The 24,625-nt window shown below is 41.6% G+C and overlaps 1 protein-coding gene and 1 long non-coding RNA gene across 2 annotated transcripts in view; both read left to right on the top strand.

Annotated features, from left to right (window-relative positions):
• Positions 1–24,625, top strand: part of LOC115542259 (uncharacterized) — a 578,272-nt gene that overhangs the window by 514,421 nt on the left and 39,226 nt on the right. Inside the window, exons 28-30 of the mRNA XM_030354447.1 lie at positions 5,692–5,952; positions 20,670–20,978; positions 22,558–22,818. Coding sequence (XP_030210307.1) covers positions 5,692–5,952; positions 20,670–20,978; positions 22,558–22,818 — 831 coding nt within the window. The remainder of the gene's footprint in view (positions 1–5,691; positions 5,953–20,669; positions 20,979–22,557; positions 22,819–24,625) is intronic.
• Positions 10,790–12,173, top strand: LOC115542427 (uncharacterized). Its single transcript, XR_003976539.1, has 2 exons — positions 10,790–11,021; positions 11,350–12,173. It is a non-coding gene; the product is annotated as an uncharacterized LOC115542427 (long non-coding RNA).

Here is a 24,625-nt window from a genome sequence, read left to right as displayed (position 1 = left end):
AGGCATGCTGATTAGACCGGATATAGTATTTGGTTTAAAACCACCACTATAACGTAATATGGTGATGTTTAATAACGGAGTTGGTGTGTTGGTCGAAGCGTTGTTTGCTGGTGCGTGACTAAAAAGCTGAGATTCTAATGGGCTTTGTTGCGCTTTGTCACGCGGTTAAAAAGCTGCGGCGAATTCAGTTTTAATTCAGTGCGGCATGGTTTGACTCGGTGTGGGCCAAAAGTGTCAATGGAGGAGGGGAGCAGAACAGCCCAGTCACTTTCAGCGCTCACCGCATTCAACCAGAAGGACGCGTTGAGGTGACGATTACTACCCAATCACAGCACATTACGCCCTAATGTGCTGTCATTGGGTAGTTATCTACGGGTCTCTACGACTAAAGGAGCAGGGAGCCTGTCCACGCGCAATGCTCGCACTCACACACTTGCGTGTGTTTATGGTAACGTGTGGGTTAACATAACTATCAAAACATTAACATGGACATGCACTATGGAGCACAGTTAATGGTGAGCAGTTTGGTGATGTTGAAGCTCATTGCAAAATGTGTTTTAAATGTTTGTTTGAAATTTGCTACAATAGATTTAGCTACTTGACCAAATGTGTAATTGCATGTTGAATCATTTGGATACACTTTTGTAACGTAAGATCTTCCATAGGGTTAGCCTAGCAGGTTTCACATATTTATGATTTATTTTCAAAGCAAATTAATTTTGTCAGATTGAAATAATTACAATTTACAATATTCTGCAAACAGTACTTCATTACAACATTTTCAAAGTAAAGGGCTCTGATATCAGTATCTACTATGATTAGCTTGTGTAACCTGATTTAAAACAGAAGTGGGAAAAGCGAATTATGTCAATGTTTTGAATGATAAGCAAATGAGGGGTAGAAACCCCCACCTGGACACTCATTGGCCTCTTCTTGCTCCTTTCATATTTACATTTTTGTCATTTAACAAATGCTTTTATCCTGATTTACAAAAAGGAAATGAAAGAAGGAAGAAACAATGTTTAATCTTCACTCAACCAATAAAACATCTCAATATGTCCTTCATTCACCATAGACATCCTGGTGAGTGTGGGTGGTTGATCTCACCAGCCTCATGTAAAGCAGCCTCCCTCCTCTTACTGATTGGATACTGGGATGTGGGTGAGGCTGCATGCCTGTGGTGCAATGAAGCCACACAGGTTGAACCAGCCGTCACTAGGGTTGGCCATCGTTTGGATTTTAACAATTCTGATTCAGATTCTGATTATGCTTATCGATTTAGATTCTGGAATTTCTGATTCTTTGAGGGGCGGGAAAAAGAAACGGACAGTTTGCCGTGGGTCGTAACCACGGTGATAGCACGCCCCCTTCATTCCTAAAACTCTCAGCCCGAAATGGGCTCAATGGCACCTTCACTCTTTGGGTGCCGGGGTGTGATGTTGGGGTATTAACCTCTGCGATCACCACGTAACCATCATGTGCATCTTCCCACGAACAAAATAAGTTTGCACAGGTTTTGCATCGTGCTGACACGTCATTGTTATTTACATAATGGAGCCAGGCCGATTTTGTTGCCAGGGTGAAACGCCTGCTGTGGCAGTAAGCCCGATTCCGACCCTGCAGTAAACCGGTTTTATACGCCACCAGCTGCTGTCATGTTTGGGAGGAGCCCAGTGAAGACACCTAGGTGTCGGTGGTAGGGTCAACTTGCTACCATCATCTAGCATACAAATGTGCTGTGTGCTGACGCAATGTACAGACCACCTACTGCTCTTCTGTGTGTTGAGATCACATTTGCAGACTTAAGGGATCAAGAATGAGCCATGAAAGCCATGATGAGACGGACGACCAAAAATGATTAGAAAAAACATGTTTTTTAACAATAAGAATTGTATTCTCAAGTCTAAGCAAAAACAAAAATTAAGCAAAAACAAGTGCAAATTAAAAACAAATAGCTTATGACAGGTGAAAAACCTTCAAATGAACAGGTAAACACAGGCATGTCTATCCGTCAAGCTGGCAGTCAGTATCCATAGCAGCAGCTAGAGTTCTCGCAACAAAATTGTAATTGATTATAATTATTTGGTTAATGATGTATCAAAGTACTTTTTTTCTTCTGAAGATGATTTCACCAATATTGATACATTTATAATAAGTGAGGTGAAGGGAAAAAACAAAACTATTTCCTGAACATGTAGCCTATAGTTTGGAGTTGGATCTTTTGCTGAACAATAACCCAATATACTCCTGTGATGTGGAAGTTAAAATAGGTGGATATTCAAATGATAATTTGAGATATCATCTTTCTAACGTAGATCTCTATCTCTCACACACACACACACACACACACACACACACACACACACACACACACACACACACACACACACACACACACACACACACACATGCACACACGCACGCACGCACGCATGCATACACGGCTGAGGATGCAACAATGACAAGGCTTGGTAGTACTCTGTCACCCAGCCCACATGAGAGGGACACAAGCCACCACCCTTCTCTTCAGCAAAGAATAAGGAAGAGTGTCATCATTCACTCCGGACTCAATCAAAACGGTAAGTCGAAGCATACTTTGTCGTGATAAACTCTCTCCTGGGTGGGTTTATTCCACCATTTCTTTGCTTTATATTCAGGTGTTAAGTGTAAGACTCTCATTTCATACAGTTCACACTTTCTGAGTTCATGGAGCTCCGGCATAATACATGAGGCGCGTTGAGCGGCAGGCGCTCAGCAACTATCAAAAAATGATGTGGCCAAATGTGCTTCAGAAACTGTTTTGGATATTGTCTTTGCTGAGGTTGACATTCACCGCTAACTTGTTCAGTCTTGAACAATGGACCTGTAGCTGGTGCGCCAGGAATCTAATTGAGGCAGTGTGGGCCACTGTAATCTCACGTCTGTGCACACAATCACACAATGTGTGTGTGTGAGTTACCATAACTATCAAAACATTAACCCTATACTATGGAGAACATCAAATGACGAGCAGAATTGCAATGTAGAAGCTATATGGCCAAATGTGTTTCAAAACCTGTTTTTGAAATTTGATTTACCTGAAGACATTTGTGATTGCATGTTTTAGAATTAAGTTTAACTTTTGTAATGTATATGTTGTTCCCAGATGGAGATTCTATTTTTATTGCTGGGATTTCTCTTCTTTGTCAAAGGTAAGAAAATATTTCAGTTGTAAGAGTTCTAACTGTAATAATTTCATAATTGAATCAGAATTGCCAGAATCTTTGCAAATTCTGGTAAGATTACTCCAAATATTAATAGCCTTATCGACTTTGTATGCAACCATACCGATAGGTTTGATGTGGGCACATCTAAAGCATTGTCCGAGGGCAACATTTACCACACCCTTCAGCCTGTAGTTCCTCATTCTGCATTTTTGCAGACGCATCAAGATTAATAGAGGTGCAGGTAAAAGACATCAGGAAATCTTACATTCCTTCATACCAAACATAACATAGCATACCGGTCATACCCTTACAAAGGTTGGCCAAGGTCCATCTCAAAGTCTGCGTGGATTTTCATGGCAAAAACTAACAAGCAAGACAATATATATAAACAACTCTGACTCCAGCAATCGTTGCCAAATGAGCAGCAAAATATACACATACTAGGGATAGTTGTTTGGTAACACGTGGTTACGTGGGTGTGGTGTTCTGTCTGCGTGTTGCAGTAATGTGATGTGGAGGCTATGGAGAGATACAGTTTGGATCATTAGTTTCAGACTTGACATTCTCTCTATATAAGTTAAAACCTTTCTCTTTCAGGTTGTACTGGCCTTACTCTTTATGGAGAGGTCGGAGGGACGGTCGTATTTCCATGCAACTCAACTATGGAGAACATCAAGTTTATTTACCTTCAAGGAGGCCCAGATTTTACTGATTTTATAATTGGATATCATAACAAGAAGAACCTCACTGGGCCCAAAAGACTTCACACCAAATTAAGCCTTGAAAATAAAACGGTAACCTTTTGGAATCTAACCGTCTTAGACGAAGGGACATACAAATGCCTCGTAGGCTATGAGGTCGGCGGTGGAATTACTGGAGACACTACAACAAGACTCATCCTAATTGGTAGGCCGCCGTTCACTCATTCCCACTCTCAACAAAAACATTGGTAACATATATCATACCTATTACATTCTACCACTCCAATCACTTTGTTCTGAAATGCATAAATGCGGGCAGATCAACTCTTAAATGTAGGTATTGTATATTTTATGTAAAGCATGTAACTTTTTCCAGTGTTTCTATAAAACATGAAGTTTATTTTCAGACCTGGATTCATTTCAGATTTGGCCTCTGGAACTAGGCAGAGGGCGAACACATGTCAGGCTGACAATTTCAATTTGTTTCACTCGAGTTTTCTACAGGCATTAGATCTATTGTGTTTATTTTTACGCTTTTATTAAACAAACTCTTTTTTATGAAAGTCAAAAATGAAGAAATAGGGGATATGGATATCCTTTGCGTGCAGTTTGAGTACCTCACATCAGAATTGACAGAACAATGGTAGGTTTCTAACTCTGACTCTAGCTCCTCCAGCTGCCAGGGGATTTCTGCGGACTCCCACCACTGGAAGGATTGGGTTTGCGATGATTGGAATCTCCATATTGAACTTTACAGTGTGCATAATATAAGGCTGTGGGGCACAACTCCTCACAGCTAAACTGTACTTGCTGTTAAAGTACTATGAACCATTCTTGGTCGGACCCCTCACCTAAGACCACTTTGCCTTGGGAGACCCTACCAGGAGCACTATGCTCCAGACAGCACAGCCCTCAGGTTCATAGGGGCACACAAACCTCTCCACCACGATAAGGTTCCCAGAACCATGTAAACTATATTAATTATAAATTCCAAAACTTTCCTCCTCGAAGGGAACTCCGTTGCATTCGGTCATCGACTTGTATGGCCTTCCTGTAAACACGGACCTACCGGTAATGCACAGACCTGTAAAAAAGAATGGTTTATTAAACTCTTAGTTCTCCAACTACGCTGTTGGCTCTTTGTTTTATGCGTCGGGACCCTAGTCATTCTACTTCAGAGATTTGATGCTATTCTGAGCAATAGTAGTGGTTAAGAAATGCTGATTCGGAAGCGTTCGCCGCCCCAAGCCAAAGCACTATTAGCCATTTGTCTAAAAAATAATTCTCAACGGCTTATTTTACCTGTTTTCATACGGAAATAGACCCTGGGTTAGATTTTCGCCGGACTAACACTTTAAGGAAACATGAAGTAGCCTAAAGAAATTGGTAAAACTAATAGCCTTAGGCATTAGGGTAATAAAACACATCGGCTCATATCTTACGGCAGGATTGAATTGGCAGTGCCGGGATATTCAGACGAAAGTTAACCTAACCTTTACCATCGGTTAGCATATAGGCTAATATATAAAAATGACAGGGTTCTAGACTGCAGACAGACAGACATATTTAAGCACTGGCAAGAAAATGATCACCTACGCAAAACATTTTCTTTTTTGAATTTAAATGAAAAAGTTGGGGGCACAAATGCTGCTAGCGGGAAATGTTGTAGTGAGCCGTGAAAGTTGTTAAAAAAATATTTTGTTTTTAAAATGGTCTGGGGGGTAGAAGATACACAGCAGATGGAAAACCTCATCTCTGTTCTTGTGTTCTTTTCACCCGACCAGAGCCCCCTCCGACGCCCAGTATAGAGACCCAGCCGCTGTGTGACGTCAGTTGTGCTCTGAAGTGTACCGCGGACACCACAGATCTGGGACCGGTCTCCTACGAATGGAAGAAAGAAGACGGAGAGTGGACCGAGGGTGACGCGCTGAAGAATATCAGCAGTTCTGATACCCCTGAGAAGTTCTTCTGCAGGCTGAAGACCCGTGTGAGGACCAGCAACACCAGCCTGCCCATGGAAAATCCACTCTATAAACCAGTACCAGGTATGTCACCGCTGAAGGGTCGTATGAAGGTCATTTTGTTGCAAAGGCTTTAATTTGTAGAATAGTATTTGGGAAGTTGTAAGTTTGCTCTCAATTTGTATTTTGAAATGTAGAATTGGATAACAAATCCACACACACGTGTCAGACTGTGGCATCTGCGCACCTTGACCTTTGCAAAAAATAGGATAGGATTGGATCGGATAGGTTTGGTGAATTTGTTTCTTAATAGTGTAGGCATTGTGTACGCAATGTCTAGCAAACATTATCACTTTTCCAATAGGTTACTTAAACAGGCGGTTTATTTTTCTCTTTTAGGCCGAACCCTAGCCTGTTCACCTCAAACATCCAAACTCTCAGTATAATACAAAAGGAGAGCCAAATCATAGGCTTGACTTAACATTAGGGTTGCCGCGGTATACCGTATTACCGGTGCTACCGGTGTTGAGGCCAACACCGATTCCTCGTTGTTGCACACCGGCAACACCAATTTTTATTTTATTTTTTTCAGTAATAAAAAACAAATTCAGTAAGAATTAATAATCTAATTGTAATTAAGAAAATTAAAATGTGTAGAATAGGCCACAGTTCTGCTCTCGCGCCGAGAATTGACGTGCTTCCTTACGAGACCGGTAACGATAGCAATGCCGGTAAACAAACCCCGCGAAGCCCAATTCCTTCCGTGAGCTCCCCGCGCTACGGCCATCCGGAGGCACACAGAGCTTTTGGCCGTGATATTATGATATATAGAATTATGTTATACTATTATATATAGAACGTTATAAGACGCCGAGAATTGGCGCGCTGCCAGCCGCTGTCACCGAGTGTGAGAGGAGAGTTGACGGAGAAGATGGCGGTTGACCTATAGTTTCAAAGTTAATACCGTTTATACTGGTAATACCGGTGTTGACACGAGCGTATTACTCGGTGTGAAAATGTCCACACCGTGGCAACCCTACTTAACATTCTCATTGGGTATTCTCCTTTCCTCTTCGGCGCTGACTTGAGAAGTCTTGATTTTAGTAGCCTTCTTCTACCTGACTATGAACGCCAACCTCCGTCTTGATTTTATTGATCCATTTTAATTTGCCAATTGGGTCGGTCAGTTGGGACAGTCGGTTAGGAACCAGCGAAATCATCCATCTGTGTGTGTTGTTTCATACCCCTCAGGTTGAGACAAATTATTAACATTGTGTGTGTTAGCAAGCTGATGCCATGATGTTACCTTTTATATTTATTTCCATTTCCTCTCCTTGCAGATGTTGGGAAGATTATCAGCATAATTATTGCCATATTATGCATTTTTGCTCCAATTGCAGTAATTGCTCTGGTGAAGTGTTGTAAGTATCCATTCAATCACCGTTTTCTCTCTTTTTACTCCCACTAGCTCTAGGTCTCACTCAATTTATAGATATATCCTAGAATTATATCATATGTATATTGTGGCAGACTGCAGGGAGGAGTGAGGGGAGTGGTAGGTCTAGCAACCTGCTGGCTCCACCCCAAAGCCTTACATGGACTTCCTCCCTTTAACGAGGCAAGCCTGGGGATCGTTAAGCAGGGGTGCTTGGGCTTAAAGTGGAAAGGAAGCAATCAAATAAAACATGTCTATAGCACTAGTTAAATATTTAAATATACCATAAATACAAATAAAGTCGGAAATATGTCCCGTTATTCAGAATGAAGCACAAACACGTTGCATTAATTACAATGTTTTCAGCCTGTGCGCCGCCATCTCTGTTTTCAGAATACGATGACGTCACGAGAATGGTTGGTATTAACATTCTATGTTGTTTACATAGCGGCTCATAGCCTCACAGGTAGCTTACTGCCTCAACAAAATGGATATGGACGAATGGGATAGACCCACCAATGAGGGCAGGCATCCAATTGCCTATGCTTTTGAGCCAGTAAGAGAAGTCGGAGTTTTAGTGCCCCCAACAGAGCCTGACTATGGAGGAGAAATAGATGAAGGAGAGAGAGATGTATCTGAGCGCACAGGAAACAATCGGTGGTGCTTGTGTGGGGTTTGTGTCCCTATGTCCACTGACATGGAGAGTGTCTGCTGCCATGAAATGAACCTGTAGTAATGCAGTGTAAGATATGTATATATATTGCACATTATATATTATTACATTATTATATTTTTTATATATATATATACTAATTATTATAATATAATAAGATAAGAAAAGTAAAGTACACGGGTGCAGCAGCTGGGCTCCACGCTGCCTTACAGTTCGTTAATTTCATGATACAAGTAATTGTCGTGCCATTTGGGTGTGCACGTGAATATGCGAAAATAGTGCAACCGACGGTGTTTGCAAATGGATTATTTCCGATAACAATGGATTATTTTGGCGATGGATTAGAAATTATCAAGAGCATGGAGCGAGCTAGTCTGCAAACAAGACAATCTTCAAACAGTGAGTGTACTTGTACTAATTTATCTGTTTCTCTAGTAGTAGAAGCTAAGTGTACCTCTCGTTCCTCTGCCTGGCAAGCACGTTTCTGCGCTCTTTCGCTGCGCATAAGAGCAGCGCCCGGGTCCGATCTGACGGGTATGTCCGTGTCTCCAGCACTATATCCACTAAAATTAAAAATAGTTGGCACAGCATCTGGCTTCAGGCGATTGGTGGGACGGCGAACAAATCTCCCATCTTCAGAAAAAGCTCCCTCTTCGATGTAATCAGCCTCTATAAAGTGGTCGCTACATACTCTCTGCCCTGGTCCCATTGGGGGGCTGAGGCGTTTCAATGCAGCTAACCATCTTCGGAGCACTTCAGGCTTCTTGACGGGAATTACATGGAAATGAACTATTCTACCGCTCTCCTTTAACCGATAAAATTCGTTTGAACAGCCAGGGGCAATACAAAAGGACCCCCCTGTTCTTCTTCCAATATCCGACATGTTTATTTTAAAGAGCCAACCATTCTGATGACGTAGCGCCTGCGTTTTTAAAACATGGCTGCGCCCTAGAGCCGAAAGTCGTTATAAACATGTCATTTTACGGTGAAACTACTTGAATTTCAGTACTGATGAAAATCCATGTGTTTCCAAAAATGAAAAAACAAACAAAAAATTGACACAGTTCTCAGTGCTTCATTTCCACTTTAAGAGGGCGAGTAAAGAGACACGGGAGGCGAGGAAGGCTAGGGCTAGCAAAGGACAGGCAGATTGTGATTGCCCAGAAGCGTGGTGCGGCCTAAGGGAAAGAGATAGGTGGAAAGTGTTGGACTGTATCCTAGGTTTTCCCACCCTGGTTTGGTTTACTAGGTAAATAAACCTTTCTGCATTGGAACTGCTCTCTGTGTTGTGTCATTTTATCTATTCAACTTGGTGGCGTGAAAACCCCACACCCACAGGCCCGCTACAATATATATATAAACATACTCATGAAAACATAGCAAATATAGAATAACTACATGGAGGGACGGCATGGCTGTTCAATGGATAGACTTAGAATATTTGACCACGACAGGTTTCACAAACTGGAATACTAGTGTCCCCAATGTTGACCTAGCCTTTATTCCTGATCCAGGTCCGAGCCATCCACTTTCTATGTTAATCCTCGGAAATGATTTTCTGAGGAGAAACATATGTTAGTATTCTTTTGGCCAAATGCCCCCCATATACGTATATGAGCTATGGAAGATCATTTGTGACTTGCATTTACTTTAAATTACCTCATTCTGCAGTGGTGTTTCAAAGCCAAATTCCAAGTGGTCTTTTTTTATGATTCAGCATATGTAGGTAGGCCTACAGTATGTGATATATAGACTAGAGCACCCCCAACTGTACAGCATCAGACTGGTGTTAAGCTACACAAACTGGCTGAATCCCTTTAGTTTAAAAAGTCGCCTGTTGGCGATGTTCAGTTCATCCCTGGGCCTCTGTTTAACATGGGCTTTTGTTCATTCCGTTGTTTCTCCTCAGTTTGTAACCAGCAACGACCCCAATCAGTCCCACAAGCCGATCCAGTACCAGCAACCGAAGAAGTCGCAGGTGAGTCACTGTGGTTACCAAGAAAAAAGTGAAATGCTTAAAAAGATGATTATAAACTGTAGACAAAAGGTACATATTGTTGAAATATCATTACACTGTTGCCAAAATGTAATATTTTTCTGTTTAAATTTTCATTAAAGAGCGCATAGCGGAGGTGACCAGGCGAAACTTTGTTTAATATTCCACATTATATTGGCGATATAAGGCGAGAGTTTCCCGCCTCAACCACTTGGTGAGACTCTGGGCTATTGAACTATTGTTCAAATAAATTTTCTCAATTCTAATTAGCATTTATCTTGCTATCCATCAGGAAAAAAGCCCACCACAAACCATGTAGCGCTAGCTCACATACTGCGCTGTAGTGGCGAGCCAAAAACTATCGTTACCATGGCAACGCCCACAAACAAACTCTAGCCACTCAACCCAGGCCGAGGGCCGAGTGGATCTATTGGTAGCTGGCACAGAACCCACCCACGACCCAAATGGACCATCCATACATAAATAAGATCATTGCTAATGCTAATAGGGGCTAGGCCTGAGTTAATACACTTCCTCTATAATGTGTTTAAATCCATCTGTCGAAAGCGGCTTTTTCAGGTCACAAACGCTTCATGGCAGTGTTTACCAGAACCATGCCAGCACAGTTCAGCCAGAAAAACAGCTATGTGGACACAGGCCCCCTAAATAGGCCACTCTACGCGTTAAGTTGAAATTGCCAATAGAGTTGCGAAGTCACGCCCCTTCCAGTTGAGCCCATGGGACCTATGAGATCGAAAAATATGAATGGGTTTTAATGGAGAGAAAGTCATTATTTTCTGGTCCCTTTATATGCCCTGGATTACACATGTTGTTTATCATTATTTATTTATGTTATTTATCATTTAAATCCACAAACAACATGTGTAATCCTGGGCATATTAAGACTTGGACCAGAAAACAATTACTTTCTCTCCATTGAAACCATTCATATTTTTCGATCTCATAGGTCCCATGGGCTCTACTGGAAGGGGCGTGACTTCGCCACTCTTTATAAGCCGTTTCAAAACAATCCTTTATTTACATCACAGGTGAGGGTGTATGATGTATGACGGATCAACTATAGTTTTCCTAGTAACCAGAGAAAAACCCCATTCAGATGGATGAATGACACACACAGTGGCTTCTTGAACTGACTCTGGATTGTATATTTTCATCGAATGATTTGATTGCCTTCTTTAATAAATAGTTTTACTATCATACCTCATTCATCCTCCCGAGTCGTACCGTAACTGAAGAACATCTCTAATACAATGGCGAGCTGAAACAAACAAGATCCAAATTTGGAAATAAACTAACAACTTTAAAAAGTACTATGGCTTTGCGTGTGAATTGCATTTGTTTTTGTTTGTTTTACAGTCGCTGAGGAATTGGAGATGGAAACATGTAGGTAGTCACCCAGAGTGGCCTCTACATTGTTGCCATCTGCACATCTACTCGGCCGCCTCTGAATGTCCAACACCTGGAACCCGTTGATGGGACTGCAGACCACTCCATGTTGCTCTCAACAAGAGCAATGAGGTCGCTGCACTCACCGGATCATTTGTCAATATTCCAACAAAGATCAGACACATGGATGTCTGCTGCAACACACACGTGGCTGAAATTTATTTAGCTTGCTGTTTTTGATTGTTTTGTTGTCCTGGGACAAACTGATCAAGTGGAGCTATCTAGCCTTCTCAATCTTCTGTGGGGCTAACGACACTGCATTGAAATAACGTATCTGGATTTCTTGCCCCTGAATTTAACTCTTACAATTTCCAATAAATCATTTTCAGCTTTATTTTTCAATGTTAAAAGAACAGTCTTCCCTGGCGCTGTTTCGGTGGCTTCTCTCATAAAAAGCTACAGTCAGTGTTTAATGGCGTTGATTTACCTTTGAGCATTTCCTATTATAGGCTACTGTGTAAAATGCTGTTTAGAATTAATATTTATATCAAGAAAGAAAGAACCAGCGAGTGACGCTCTTATTCCTGCTCTCCTTGCTTGACCGCAATCTAGCTTCTAGGATCGTGGGGATTATTGACACTTATTACAAGATGAACCTTAAAATATGACTGAGGCAAATATGCTATGGGGCTAACAACATAAAGAAACTTGTTTCTGTACCTTTTGCTTGATCTGGTCTGTATGTTGTTGTTCCCTGCGCCCATATTTAGTACTCTGTAAGACTTGCCTATTTACAAAAATAGCCAGGAAACCACACCGTAACCAAACCGCAAACTACAGGCAGGTTTATGTAATGAGCTCCATCCGGCTCATCTGGGTCAATATGGGCCGTCTATGGACTGAATGGATGCAAGGTGACTGTGAGATTCACACATACTAGTAATTAATAAAATATGCATGTTGAACGTTGTTGTAATTTTATAACTTTGCTGTACACATAACAGTGTGTGCCTATAAGTCAATGGGCTATGTTTTTGTTTTTTTTGTTATTTTAAAAGGTATGGTTAGCCTGTAAATAGTTTTGTAATTGATTAGTTGGGAATGTTGACCATGGTTAATGTCCAGTTTATAGCTGTTTTTTTATTGTGTGGTATATTTGCACTCCAAACTCTGTAAACCCAGTAAAGCCACCTCGTTGGGGTCTCATGGTTTAGGCCCAAAATATTTAACTGATATGCTTCCATTACATAAGCCTTCTAGACCACTAAGATCCTCTGAGACCAATCTGTTAATTATCCCCAGAGTAAACACGAAAAATGGGAAAGCAGGATTTAGTTGCTATGCAACAAATATCTGGAATAAACTCCCTGAGGATTTAAGACTTGCCCCAACTCTGAACACCTTTAAAATAAGACTGAAGACTTTTACGTTTGCTTTAGCTTTCTGCTAAATCTTAAATACATTGCACTTTCTAAAAAGCTTTTTTAACTTTGCCTTTATTTTCTATTTTAATACTAAAATGCATTTTTAACTTTCTATTTTACTAATTTCTTATGTTTTCTTTTACGTATCTATTATTTTTTTTTATTGTATGACAATGTTTATATGTGAAGCACTTTGAGTCTGCCTTGTGTATGAGAAGTGCTACATAAATACAGTTGCCTTGCCTTGCCTTATGGCAGGGAACATTTTTTCAGTGAATAAACATAACGTCAATAAAGCTTTGATAGCCTACATTAACTCGTCCTTGAATCGATTTCTACATGAGTAATTTTCCCCGGATATGGGGGTGATAAGAAACAAAACTCCCATGTTCCAACACTACTTCAAGAGGTCGACAAACTTGGTGTATTGTGATTGTCTTGATTGAGGGGCCCCTATCGGCAGAAATTACATTTACCATTCAGTTCCTTAGAAAATATTCTAATAAAATGTAAGTAATTAAACCTTTACTATGTAACTTAGTGCCTTAACAATATTAATATCAATATACAGTATCTGAACAAGTAAATTCATCCACTTTTGTGACGTACGTTATCTTAACCATGTCTATCTGAAGTAGCTCCTTCCGTCATTATAGGACAAGATGGTCCTCAAAATAGAAGCCATCCTGCCGGCTGTTGGCTCTTAGCGCTTGTGCGCTAAAACGAAGACACATAACAGAACGCCTTGTAAGAACCAACGTTTCAAACACGAACTGCGATCCTATGCTACATGTCTTTCCCTCCCTTTCAACCCGTGATCTTTTAAACGGTTTGGGATCAGAGGCGCCGGAACTGGTGGGTCCAAATTGTGCAACCACACCAAAAGTATAATATATACATTTGTCCTTGTCATGGCGTGGCAGTGGCGGTTGCAGCATGACCTAGACCTATTGACAACATTGTAGCTTTAAATTACACGTCTGCTCTTGCCTCTTGGTCATGATGTCACGTGCACCAGCCAATCGGAAGCTTCGGCCGCAGGGCAGGCTACAAACCAGAAAAAGTAGAGGCCACGCGAGAGCAGCTCTCTGACCAAGCACCACTTTTACCTTGCAAATCGCTGTGCACTGCTGCTTTACCTTCATCTGTTTTTGTTCCTAAAAAAAATCTAGACAAACTATACATCATGAAAGGTGAGACTCCTCTGATTCAAACAGTCCCAACCACTCTAACCTGACCGGAAGCACACTTCAACACCCTGGCAGATGCCTGCTGCAGGGCTTTGTTCTTCTGCCAATACGACTCAAACCTTTGAACCCATTGCAGGGAAGAGATGCCCTGATTGGTCTGAAATGAGACAACAGCAGTCAATTCGGAACAGATATTATCACAGAGGACACTATTTTTCATTGTTGATAAGAAACGTGATGTGACTTATAAACCATGACCTACAGTTTTACATTTACAGACTAAATAGCTCCGTACAATTTATACATCTATGATGGAACCTCATCCCTTGGCTACTCGATGCTGACGATGAGCCCATTTTGGAAGTCTGACACAGTGTATAATAGTTCACACGCTGGAGTGAAGCGTCAGGATTCCCAGCGACCACAGCCTCCTATCCACTTCCTCATGATCTTCAGTCTTAGGGTCAAACCCAGGCACACTTCCTCTATTTGAGATGAGCTCAGGATGCAACATGACAAGGCCTCGGTAATACCCCCTTCCCTGGCAATTTCTTTAAGGGATATTACGTCTCGAGGACGGATGAGAATTCTTCTTCTAAACTTAAAAATGCATAAAAGCACCAAATAGTTCTAGACAATTAACCTATTTTAATGTATGCTTACACTAGACTCCTCACTAGCAGAATGAATCCAGAATACGGTTAGACAGAGCTATTTAAACAGATTCACCCCCTCCCCACAATGCAGATGTAAATAATCAAATCAGATAATGTTTGAAGACATGACCCAAGTAAAAGAATGCATAAGGGGATGCCTCCAACCTTGTGAGCGGTTTACCCCAAGCACAAAGGTTACCATTTAGATGACACTGAGGAAGGTAGGGTGGCTATACAACCCAGGCCCTCCGATCCCCGTCTATAGTGAAGAATAAGGAAGAGTGTTCCCATTCAAACACTTCCCAGACTGAAGGGTACATCAAACCGGTACGTCCAAGAATAATTGGCCTTCATACATTTGCTCCTGGTTGGATTTATGCAACCATTTTATTCAGCCGTGGACTTGCATTTCATATAGTTCCCACTTTCAGCTTCATGAGTTTTCAAGTGAGAGCTGTCATAAGATGATACTTGAGTCCAAAGAAAAATACATCCTCAAGGCTGGTTTGTTCTTCCAGTGGCCCGTGTGAGCGGAACAAATACTTTATTATGTTGCTGTGTTTTTGGAATGTAAAAAGGTTTGGAGCAGAATTAATAACTATTCATAGCCTTCACCATGGCCAAGCAGTAGCGTCGCCAAAGAATTAGGATTGCGGGAGCTACGGGGCTGCTAGAAGAGAGAGAGAGAGAGAGAGAGAGAGAGAGAGAGAGAGAGAGAGAGAGAGAGAGAGAGAGAGAGAGAGTGAGTGTGTGTATGTGTGTATGCCTGTTTATTTGTTTGCATGTGTATATACTGTGTCCCTTATACGCTTTGCCAACACACATTTGTACCATGTCAATATCATTTTTCTATGTTTTTTTCGATAATTGCATCAGTGAGAATGCATACGCGTTCATTCAAGGGCATGCTGTCTCAAAAAGTGTGCATTTAGGCTGCATGCACACACACGCACACATATATCCTGTCCTTGAAGTGGTCGTTGAAGGGGTTCATTTTCTCACATTTTTCTTCATCCATGACTTCGGTAAGATGTGTGGGTATGTGTGTGAGTGTCATTTCTAGTACACACGCTGAAATAGATCCGTTCCAATGGTACTTCTAAATAGTTCTCCGCTGTACTGCTGTGTGAGTGTGTATGTGTGTATGTGAATGTGTATATGCATGTGTTTGTGTGTGTGTGTGTGTGTGTGTGTGTGTGTGTGTGTGTGTGTGTGTGTGTGTGTTCTCCACTGCTGTGTGTGGGGGACATCAGTACACGAGTAATTAAGGTATACTCGGCTAAACCTACTCCATCGGGTGAAATTGAAACCATGGAGAGAGAGAGAGAGAGAGAGAGAGAGAGAGAGAGAGAGAGAGAGAGAGAGAGAGGTGTGTTTCAATAAAGTCAACTCTCAGGGTGGTACGTGCCCCCCTTCCCCCCCGCTGTTGCCAAGCCACGTATTGTTTGCGAGAGGATGTAGACAGAGGAGTGTCACACAGCCAGTAACATCATGTGACATCCTCGATGTGAAAAAAGATTGAGGAGACTAACCCCCTGTAGCCACACCCCTGTGCATGTACACACACAATGTATATGAAAACACCAGACTATTGAGAACATCTGATGGTGAGCAGAACGGTGATGTAGAAGCTCATTACGGAGTTTTATGGCTAAAAGTAAAGGCTCATATTTCGGGTTACCTCGGACATGGTTGAGAAGAATTGGGGGAAAGCAGCCGGACTGCCGCCGAGATCCCCCTCAACGGACCTGCCAGCTTCGGTGGCAGTTCAGCTCCCGGAGTACCCCCCGCCGGAGCAGCCGGAAAGCTTTGGCGTTAGTTCATGCATACCTCACTCAAAATATCATGTACCTGCAGACGTTTTTCGAAATGTGTATGCGTGTGGGAGCACCAGAGACACAAAACAACACCCTGAATCCCAGGAAAAGTGTTGTTTTCATAATATGTCCCCTTTAAGCATTGGGGGATCATGAGCTCAGTCCCCTGCAGACATTTCCTCCAACACATACACAACAGCGGAGTCTCCATTAACCTCTTCGTCAGTTTGTGCTGGGAGGATAGTACTAGTGGCCGGCGGCAACTTTTGACGCGAGGCATGCTGATTAGACCGGATATAGTATTTGGTTTAAAACAACCACTATAACGTAATATGGTGATGTTTAATAACGGAGTTGGTGTGTCGGTCGAAGCGTTGTTTGCTGGTGCGTGACCAAAAAGCTGAGTTTCTAATGGGCTTTGTTGTGCTTTGTCACGCGGTTAAAAAGCTGCGGCGAATTCAGTTTTAATTCAGTGTGGCATGGTTTGACTCGGCGTGGGCCAAAAGTGTCAATGGAGGAGGGGAGCTGTACAGCCCAGTCACTTTCAGCGCTCACAGCTCAGCGCATTCAACCAGAAGGACGCGTTGAGGTGACGATTACTACCCAATCACAGCACATTACGCCCTAATGTGCTGTCATTGGGTAGTTATCTACGGGTCTCTACGACTACAGGAGCAGGCATCCTGTCCACACGCAATGCTCGCACTCACACACTTGCGTGTGTTCATGGTAACGCGTGCATTAACATAACTATCAAAACCTTAACATGGACATGGACTATGGAGCACAGTTAATGGTGAGCAGTTTGGTGATGTTGAAGCTCATTGCAAAATGTGTTTGAAATGTTTGTTTGAAATTTGGTACAATAGATTTAGCTACTTGACCAAATGTGTAATTGCATGTTGAATCATTTGGATACACTTTTGTAACGTAAGATCTTCCATAGGGTTAGCCTAGCAGGTTTCACATATTTATGATTTATTTTCAAAGCAAATGTATTTTGTCATATTGATATAATTACAATTTACAATATTATGCATAGAGTACATCATTACAACATTTTCAAAGTTAAGGGCTCTGATATCAGTATGATAAGCTTGTATAACCTGATTTAAAACCGAAGTGGGAAAATCAAATTATGTCAATGTTTTCAATGATAAGCAAATGAGGGGTAGAAACCCCCACCTGGACACTCATTGGCCACTTCTTGCTCCTTTTATATTGACATTTTTGTCATTTAACAAATGCTTATATCCTGATTTACAAAAAGGAAATAAAAGAAGCAAGAAACAATGTTTAATCTTTACTCTCTTTAAATAAAAAATCTCAATATGTCCTTCATTCACCATAGACATCCAGGTGAGTGTGTGTGGTTGATCTCACCAGCCTCATGTAAAGCAGCCTCCCTCCTCTTACTGATTGGATACTGGGATGTGGGTGAGGCTGCATGCCTGTGGTGCAATGAAGCCACACAGGTTGAACCAGCCGTCACTAGGGTTGGCCATCGTTTGGATTTTAACAATTCTGATTCAGATTCTGATTATGCTTATCGATTTAGATTCTGGAATTTCTGATTCTTTGAGGGGCGGGGAAAAAAAACGGACAGGTTGCCGTGGGTCGTAACCACGGTGATAGCACGCCCCCTTTCTTCCTAAAACTCTCAGCCCGAAATGGGCTCAATGGCCCCTTCACTCTTTGGGTGCCTAAATGTCGGGGTATTAACCTCTGCGATCACCACGTAACCACCATGTGCATCTGCCCACGAACAAAATAAGTTTGCACAGGTTTTGCATCGTGCTGAACACGTCATTGTTATTTACATAATGGAGCCAGGCCGATTTTGTTGCCAGGGTGAAACGCCTGCTGTGGCAATAGGCCCGATTCCGACCCTGCAGTAAACCTGTTTTATATGCCACCAGCTGCTGTCCAGTTTCGTAGGAGCCCAGTGAAGACACCTAGGTGTCGGTGGTAGGGTCAACTTGCTACCATCATCTAGCATACAAATGTGCTGTGTGCTGACACAATGTACAGACCACCTACTGCTCTTCGAGCCATCAATGTGTTGAGATCACATTTGCCGACTTATGGGATCAAGAATGACCCATGAAAGGCATGATGAGACGGACGACCAATTTTTTTTTAAAAAAACATGTTTTTTAACAATAAGAATTGTATTCTCAAGTCTAAGCAAAAACAAAAACTAAGCAAAAACAAGTGCATATAAAACAAATAGCTTATGACAGGTGAAAACACATGAACAGGTAAACACAGGCACGTCTATCCGTCAAGCTGGCAGTCAGTATCCATAGCAGCAGCTAGAGTTCTCGCAACAAAATTGTAATTGATTATAATTATTTGGTTAATGATGTATCAAAGTACTTTTTTTCTTCTGAAGATGATTTCACCAATATTGATACATTTATAATTAGTGAGGTGAAGGGAAAAAAAAAAACTATTTCCTGAACATGAAGCCTATAGTTTGGAGTTGGATCTTTTGCTGAACAATAACCCAATATACTCCTGTGATGTGGAAGTTAAAATAGGTGGATATTCAAATGATAATTTGAGATATCATCTTTTTAACGTAGATCTCTATCTCTATCTCTCTCACACACATGCACGCACGCACGCACGCACGGCTGAGGATGCAACAATGACAAGACTTGGTAGTACTCTGTCACCCAGCCCACATGAGAAGAAGCCACCACCCACATGAGAAGGAAAGCCAGCAACCTTCTCTTCAGCAAAGAACATAAAGAACTGTTTCAGGAAGTGTTTCATCATTCATGTCCGGACTCATCGAAACGGTAAGTCGAAGAATACTTTGTCGTGATACATCCTCTCCTGGGTGGGTTTATTTCACCATTTCTTTGCTTTATATTCAGGTGTTAAGTGTAAGATCCTCATTTCATACAGTTCACACTTTCTGCTTTACACACAGGGAGTTTCAGGTTAGAGTTTGTCGCCAACCTTTAGCTAGGCTAGGTAGGCATAGTGCCCCATGCGAGCACCATGATGGAACACAAGGGGGCCGTGGGGGTCCGGCTCAGGCCTTCTGGCCTCCTCAATTCATCTGATTGGAGAATGAAAAATAACGCAAATGGTGTCAGGAACCTTTTCTGCTCGGAGTCCAGGGAGCTCCGGCATAATACATGATGGAGCGGGAAGCGCTCAGCAACGTAAAAGAGGCGAGGAAAAAACATCCTCATTGATAATTGAATCTCACGTCTGCGCACACAACCACACAAAGTGTGTGTGTGGGTTACCATAACCATCAAAACATTAACCCTAGACTATGGGGAACATCAAATGACGAGCAGAATGGCAATGTAGAAGCTATATGGCCAAATGTTTTTCAAAACCTGTTTTTGAAATTTGATTTACCCGAAGACATGTGATTGCATGTTTTAGAATTAAGTTTAACTTTTGTAATGTATATGTTGTTCCCAGATGGAGATGCTATTTTTATTGCTGGGATTTCTCTTCTTTGTCAAAGGTGAGAAAATATTTCAGTTATAAGAGTTCTAACTGTAATAATTTCGGCTGTTCCTCTAATAACCTAATATCATAATTGAATCAGAATTGCCAGAATCTTTGCAAATTCTGTTAAGATTACCCCAAATATTAATAGCCTTATCGACTTTGTATGCAACCATACCGATAGGTTTGATGTGGACACAACTAATGCATTGTCCGAGGGCAACATTTACCACACCCTTCAGCCTGTAGTTCCTCATTCTGCATTATTGCAGACGCATCCAGATTTATAGAGGTGCAGGTAAAAGACATCAGGAAATCTTTCATACCTTCATACCAAAGATGACACAACATAACATAGCATACCGGTCATACCCATACAAAGGTTGGCCAAGGTCCATCTCAAAGTCTGCGTGGATTTTCTAAAATGAACTTTCCCTTTGGTAGAAACAATTTTATAGTCGCAGGCAGTGTCGGTTTTCATGGCAAAAACTAACAAGCAAGACAATATATATAAACAACTCTGACTCCAGCAAGCGTTGCCAAATGAGCAGCAAAATATACACATACTAGAGCTAGTTCTTTGGTAACACGTGGTTACTTGGGTGTGGTGTTCTGTCTGCGTGTTGCAGTAATGTGATGTGGAGGCTATGGAGAGATACAGTTTGGATCATTAGTTTCAGACTTGACATTCTCTCTATATAAGTTGCAACCTTTCTCTTTCAGGTTGTGCTGGCCTTACTCTTTATGGAGAGGTCGGAGGGCCGGCCTTATTTCCATGCAAGTCAACTAGGGAGAACATGAAGTTTATTTACTTTCAAGGAGGCCCAGGTTTGACTGATTTTATAATTGGATATCATAATAAGAAGAACCTCACTGGGCCCAGTCGACCTGACACCTACTTGAACCATGTGGATAAAACTGTAACCTTTTTGAATCTAACCGTCTTAGACGAAGGGACATACATATGCCACATAGGCTATGAGGTCGGCGGTGGAATTACTGAAGACACTACAATAACTCTCATCCTAATTGGTAGGCCGCCGTTCACTCATTCCCACTCTCAACAAGAACATCGGTAACAAAAATAGATCATACCTATTACATTCAACCGCTCCAATCAGTTTGTTTTGAAATGCATAAATGTGGGCAGATCAACTCTTAAATGCAGGTATTGTATATTTTATGTAAAGCATGTAACTTTTTCCAGTGTTTCTATAAAACATGAAGTTTATTTTCAGACCTGGATTCATTTCAGATTTGACCTCTGGAACTAGGCAGAGGGCGAACACATGTCAGGCTGACAATTTCAATTTGTTTCACTCGAGTTTTCTACAGGCATTAGATCTATTGTGTTTATTTTTACGCTTTAATTAAACAAACTCTTTTTTATGAAAGTCAAAAATGAAGAAATAGGGGAGAAGGATATCCTTTGCATGCAGTTTGAGTACCTCACATCAGAATTGATAGAACAATGGTAGGTTTCTAACTCTGACTCTAGCTCCTCCAGCTGCCAGGGGATTTCTGCGGACTCCCACCACTGGAAGGATTGGGTTTGCGATGATTGGAATCTCCATATTGAACTTTACAGTGTGCATAATATAAGGCTGTGGGGCACAACTCCTCACAGCTAAACTGTTAAAGTACTATGAACCATTCTTGGTCGGACCCCTCATCTAAGACCACTTTGCCTTGGGAGACCCTACCAGGAGCACTATGCTCCAGACAGCACAGCCCTCAGGTTCATAGGGGCACACAAACCTCTCCACCACGATAAGGTGATGGTTCCCGGAACCATGTAAACTATATTAATTATAAATTCCAAAACTTTCCTCCTTGAAGGGAACTCTGTTGCATTCGGTAATCGACTTGTATGGCCTTCCTGTAAACACGGACCTACCGGTAATGCACAGACCTGTAAAAAAGAATGGTTTATTAAACTGTTAGTTCGCTAACTACGCTGTTGGCTCTTTGTTTTATGCGTCGGGACCCTAGTCATTCTACTTCAGAGATTTGATGCTATTCTGAGCAATAGTAGTGGTTAAGAAATGCTGATTCGGAAGCGTTCGCCGCATCGCCCCTAGCCAAAGCACTATTAGCCATTTGTCTAAAAAATAATTCTCAACGGCTTATTTTACCTGTTTTCATACGGAAATAGACCCTGGGTTAGATTTTCGCCGGACTAACACTTTAAGGAAACATGAAGTAGCCTAAAGAAATTGGTAAAACTAATAGCCTTAGGCATTAGGGTAATAAAACAAATCGGCCCATATCTTACGTCAGGATTGAATTGGCAGTGCCGGGATATTCAGACGAAAGTTAACCTAACCTTTACCATCGGTTCGCATATAGGCTAATATATAAAAATGACAGGGTTCTAGACTGCAGACAGACAGACATATTTAAGCACTGGCAAGAAAATGATCACCTACGCAAAACATTTTCTTTTTTGAATTTAAATGAAAAAGTTGCCAAATGCTGCTAGCGGGAAATGTTGTAGTGAGCCGTGAAAGTTGTTAAAAAAATATTTTGTTTTTAAAATGGTCTGGGGGATCTAGATACACAGCAGATTGAAAACCTCATCTCTGTTCTTGTGTTCTTTTCACCCGACCAGGGCCCCCTCCGACGCCCAGTATAGAGACCCAGCCGCTGTGTAACGTCACTTGTACTTTGAAGTGTACCGCGGACACCCGGGATCTGGGACCGGTCTCCTACGAATGGAAGAAAGATGAAGGAGAGTGGACTGAGGGTGACGAGCTGAAGAATATCAGCAGTTCTGATACCCCTGAGAAGTTCTTCTGCAGGCTGAAGACCCGTGTGAGGACCAGCAACACCAGCCTGCCCATGGAAAATCCACTCTATAAACCAGTACCAGGTACGTCACCGCTGAAGGGTCGTATGAAGGTCATTTTGTTGCAAAGGCTTTAATTTGTAGAATAGTATTTGGGAAGTTGTAAGTTTGCTCTCAATTTGTATTTTGAAATGTAGAATTGGATAACAAATCCACACACACGTGTCAGACTGTGGCATCTGCGCACCTTGACCTTTGCAAAAAATAGGATAGGATTGGATCGGATAGGTTTTGTGAATTTGTTTCTTAATAGTGTAGGCATTGTGTACGCAATGTCTAGCAAACATTATCACTTTTCCAATAGGTTACTTAAACAGGCGGTTTATTTTTGTCTTTTAGGCCGAACCCTAGCCTGTTCACCTCAAACATCCAAACTCTCAGTATAATACAAAAGGAGAGCCAAATCATAGGCTTGACTTAACATTAGGGTTGCCGCGGTATTCCGTATTACCGGTGCTACCGGTGTTCAGGCCAACACCGATTCCTCGTTGTTGCACACCGGCAACACCAATTTTTATTTTATTTTTTTCAGTAATAAAAAACAAATTCAATAAAAATTAATAATCTAATTGTAATTAAGAAAATTAAAATGTGTAGAATCAGTTGGTGGGAGGATAGTACTAGTGGCCGGCGGCAACTTTTGACGCGAGGCATGCTGATTAGACCGGATATAGTATTTGGTTTAAAACAACCACTATAACGTGATACGGTGATGTTTAATAACGGAGTTGGTGTGTCGGTCGAAGCGTTGTTTGCTGGTGCGTGACTAAAAAGCTGAGATTCTAATGGGCTTTGTTGTGCTTTGTCACGAGGTTAAAAAGTTGCGGCGAATTCAGTTTTAATTCAGTGCGCTATGGTTTGACTCGGCGTGGGCCAAAAGTGTCAATGGAGGAGGGGAGCTGAACAGCCCAGTCACTTTCAGCGCTCACAGCTCAGCGCATTCAACCAGAAGGACGCGTTGAGGTGACGATTACTACCCAATCACAGCACATTACGCCCTAATGTGCTGTCATTGGGTAGTTATCTACGGGTCTCTACGACTACAGGAGCAGGCAGCCTGTCCACGCGCAATGCTCGCACTCACGCAAACACACACTTGACGTGACTTTATGGTAACGTGTGGGTTAACATAACTATCAAAAAATTAACATGGACAATGCACTATGGAGCACAGTTAATGGTGAGCAGTTTGGTGATGTTGAAGCTCATTGCAAAATGTGTTTGAAATGTTTGTTTGAAATTTGGTACAATAGATTTAGCTACTTGACCAAATGTGTAATTGCATGTTGAATCATTTGGATACACTTTTGTAATGTAAAATCTTCCATAGGGTTAGCCTAGCAGGTTTCACATATTTATGATTTATTTTCAAAGCAAATGTATTTTGTCATATTGATAATTACAATTTACAATATTCTGGATAAAGTACTTCATTACAACATTTTCAAAGTTAAGGGCTCTGATATCAGTATCTACTATGATAAGCTTGTATAACCTGATTTAAAACAGAAGTGGGAAAAGCGAATTATGTCAATGTTTTGAATGATAAGACAATGAGGGGTAGAAACCCCCACCTGGACACTCATTGGCCACTTCTTGCTCCTTTTATATTGACATTTTTGTCATTTAAAAAATGCTTTTATCCTGATTTACAAAATGGAAATGAAAGAAGGAAGAAACAATGTTTAATCTTTACTCTCTTTAATCTTTAAATAAAACATCCCAATATGTCCTTCATTCACCATAGACATCCTGGTGAGTGTGTGTGGTTGATCTCACCAGCCTCATGTAAAGCAGCCTCCCTCCTCTTACTGATTGGATACTGGGATGT

The sequence above is a fragment of the Gadus morhua genome, chromosome 4, assembly GCF_902167405.1.
Source record: "Gadus morhua chromosome 4, gadMor3.0, whole genome shotgun sequence".
Lineage (NCBI taxonomy): Eukaryota > Metazoa > Chordata > Actinopteri > Gadiformes > Gadidae > Gadus > Gadus morhua.
Note: the sequence above shows the minus strand (reverse complement) of the source record. Positions and strands in the feature narration are given on the sequence as shown.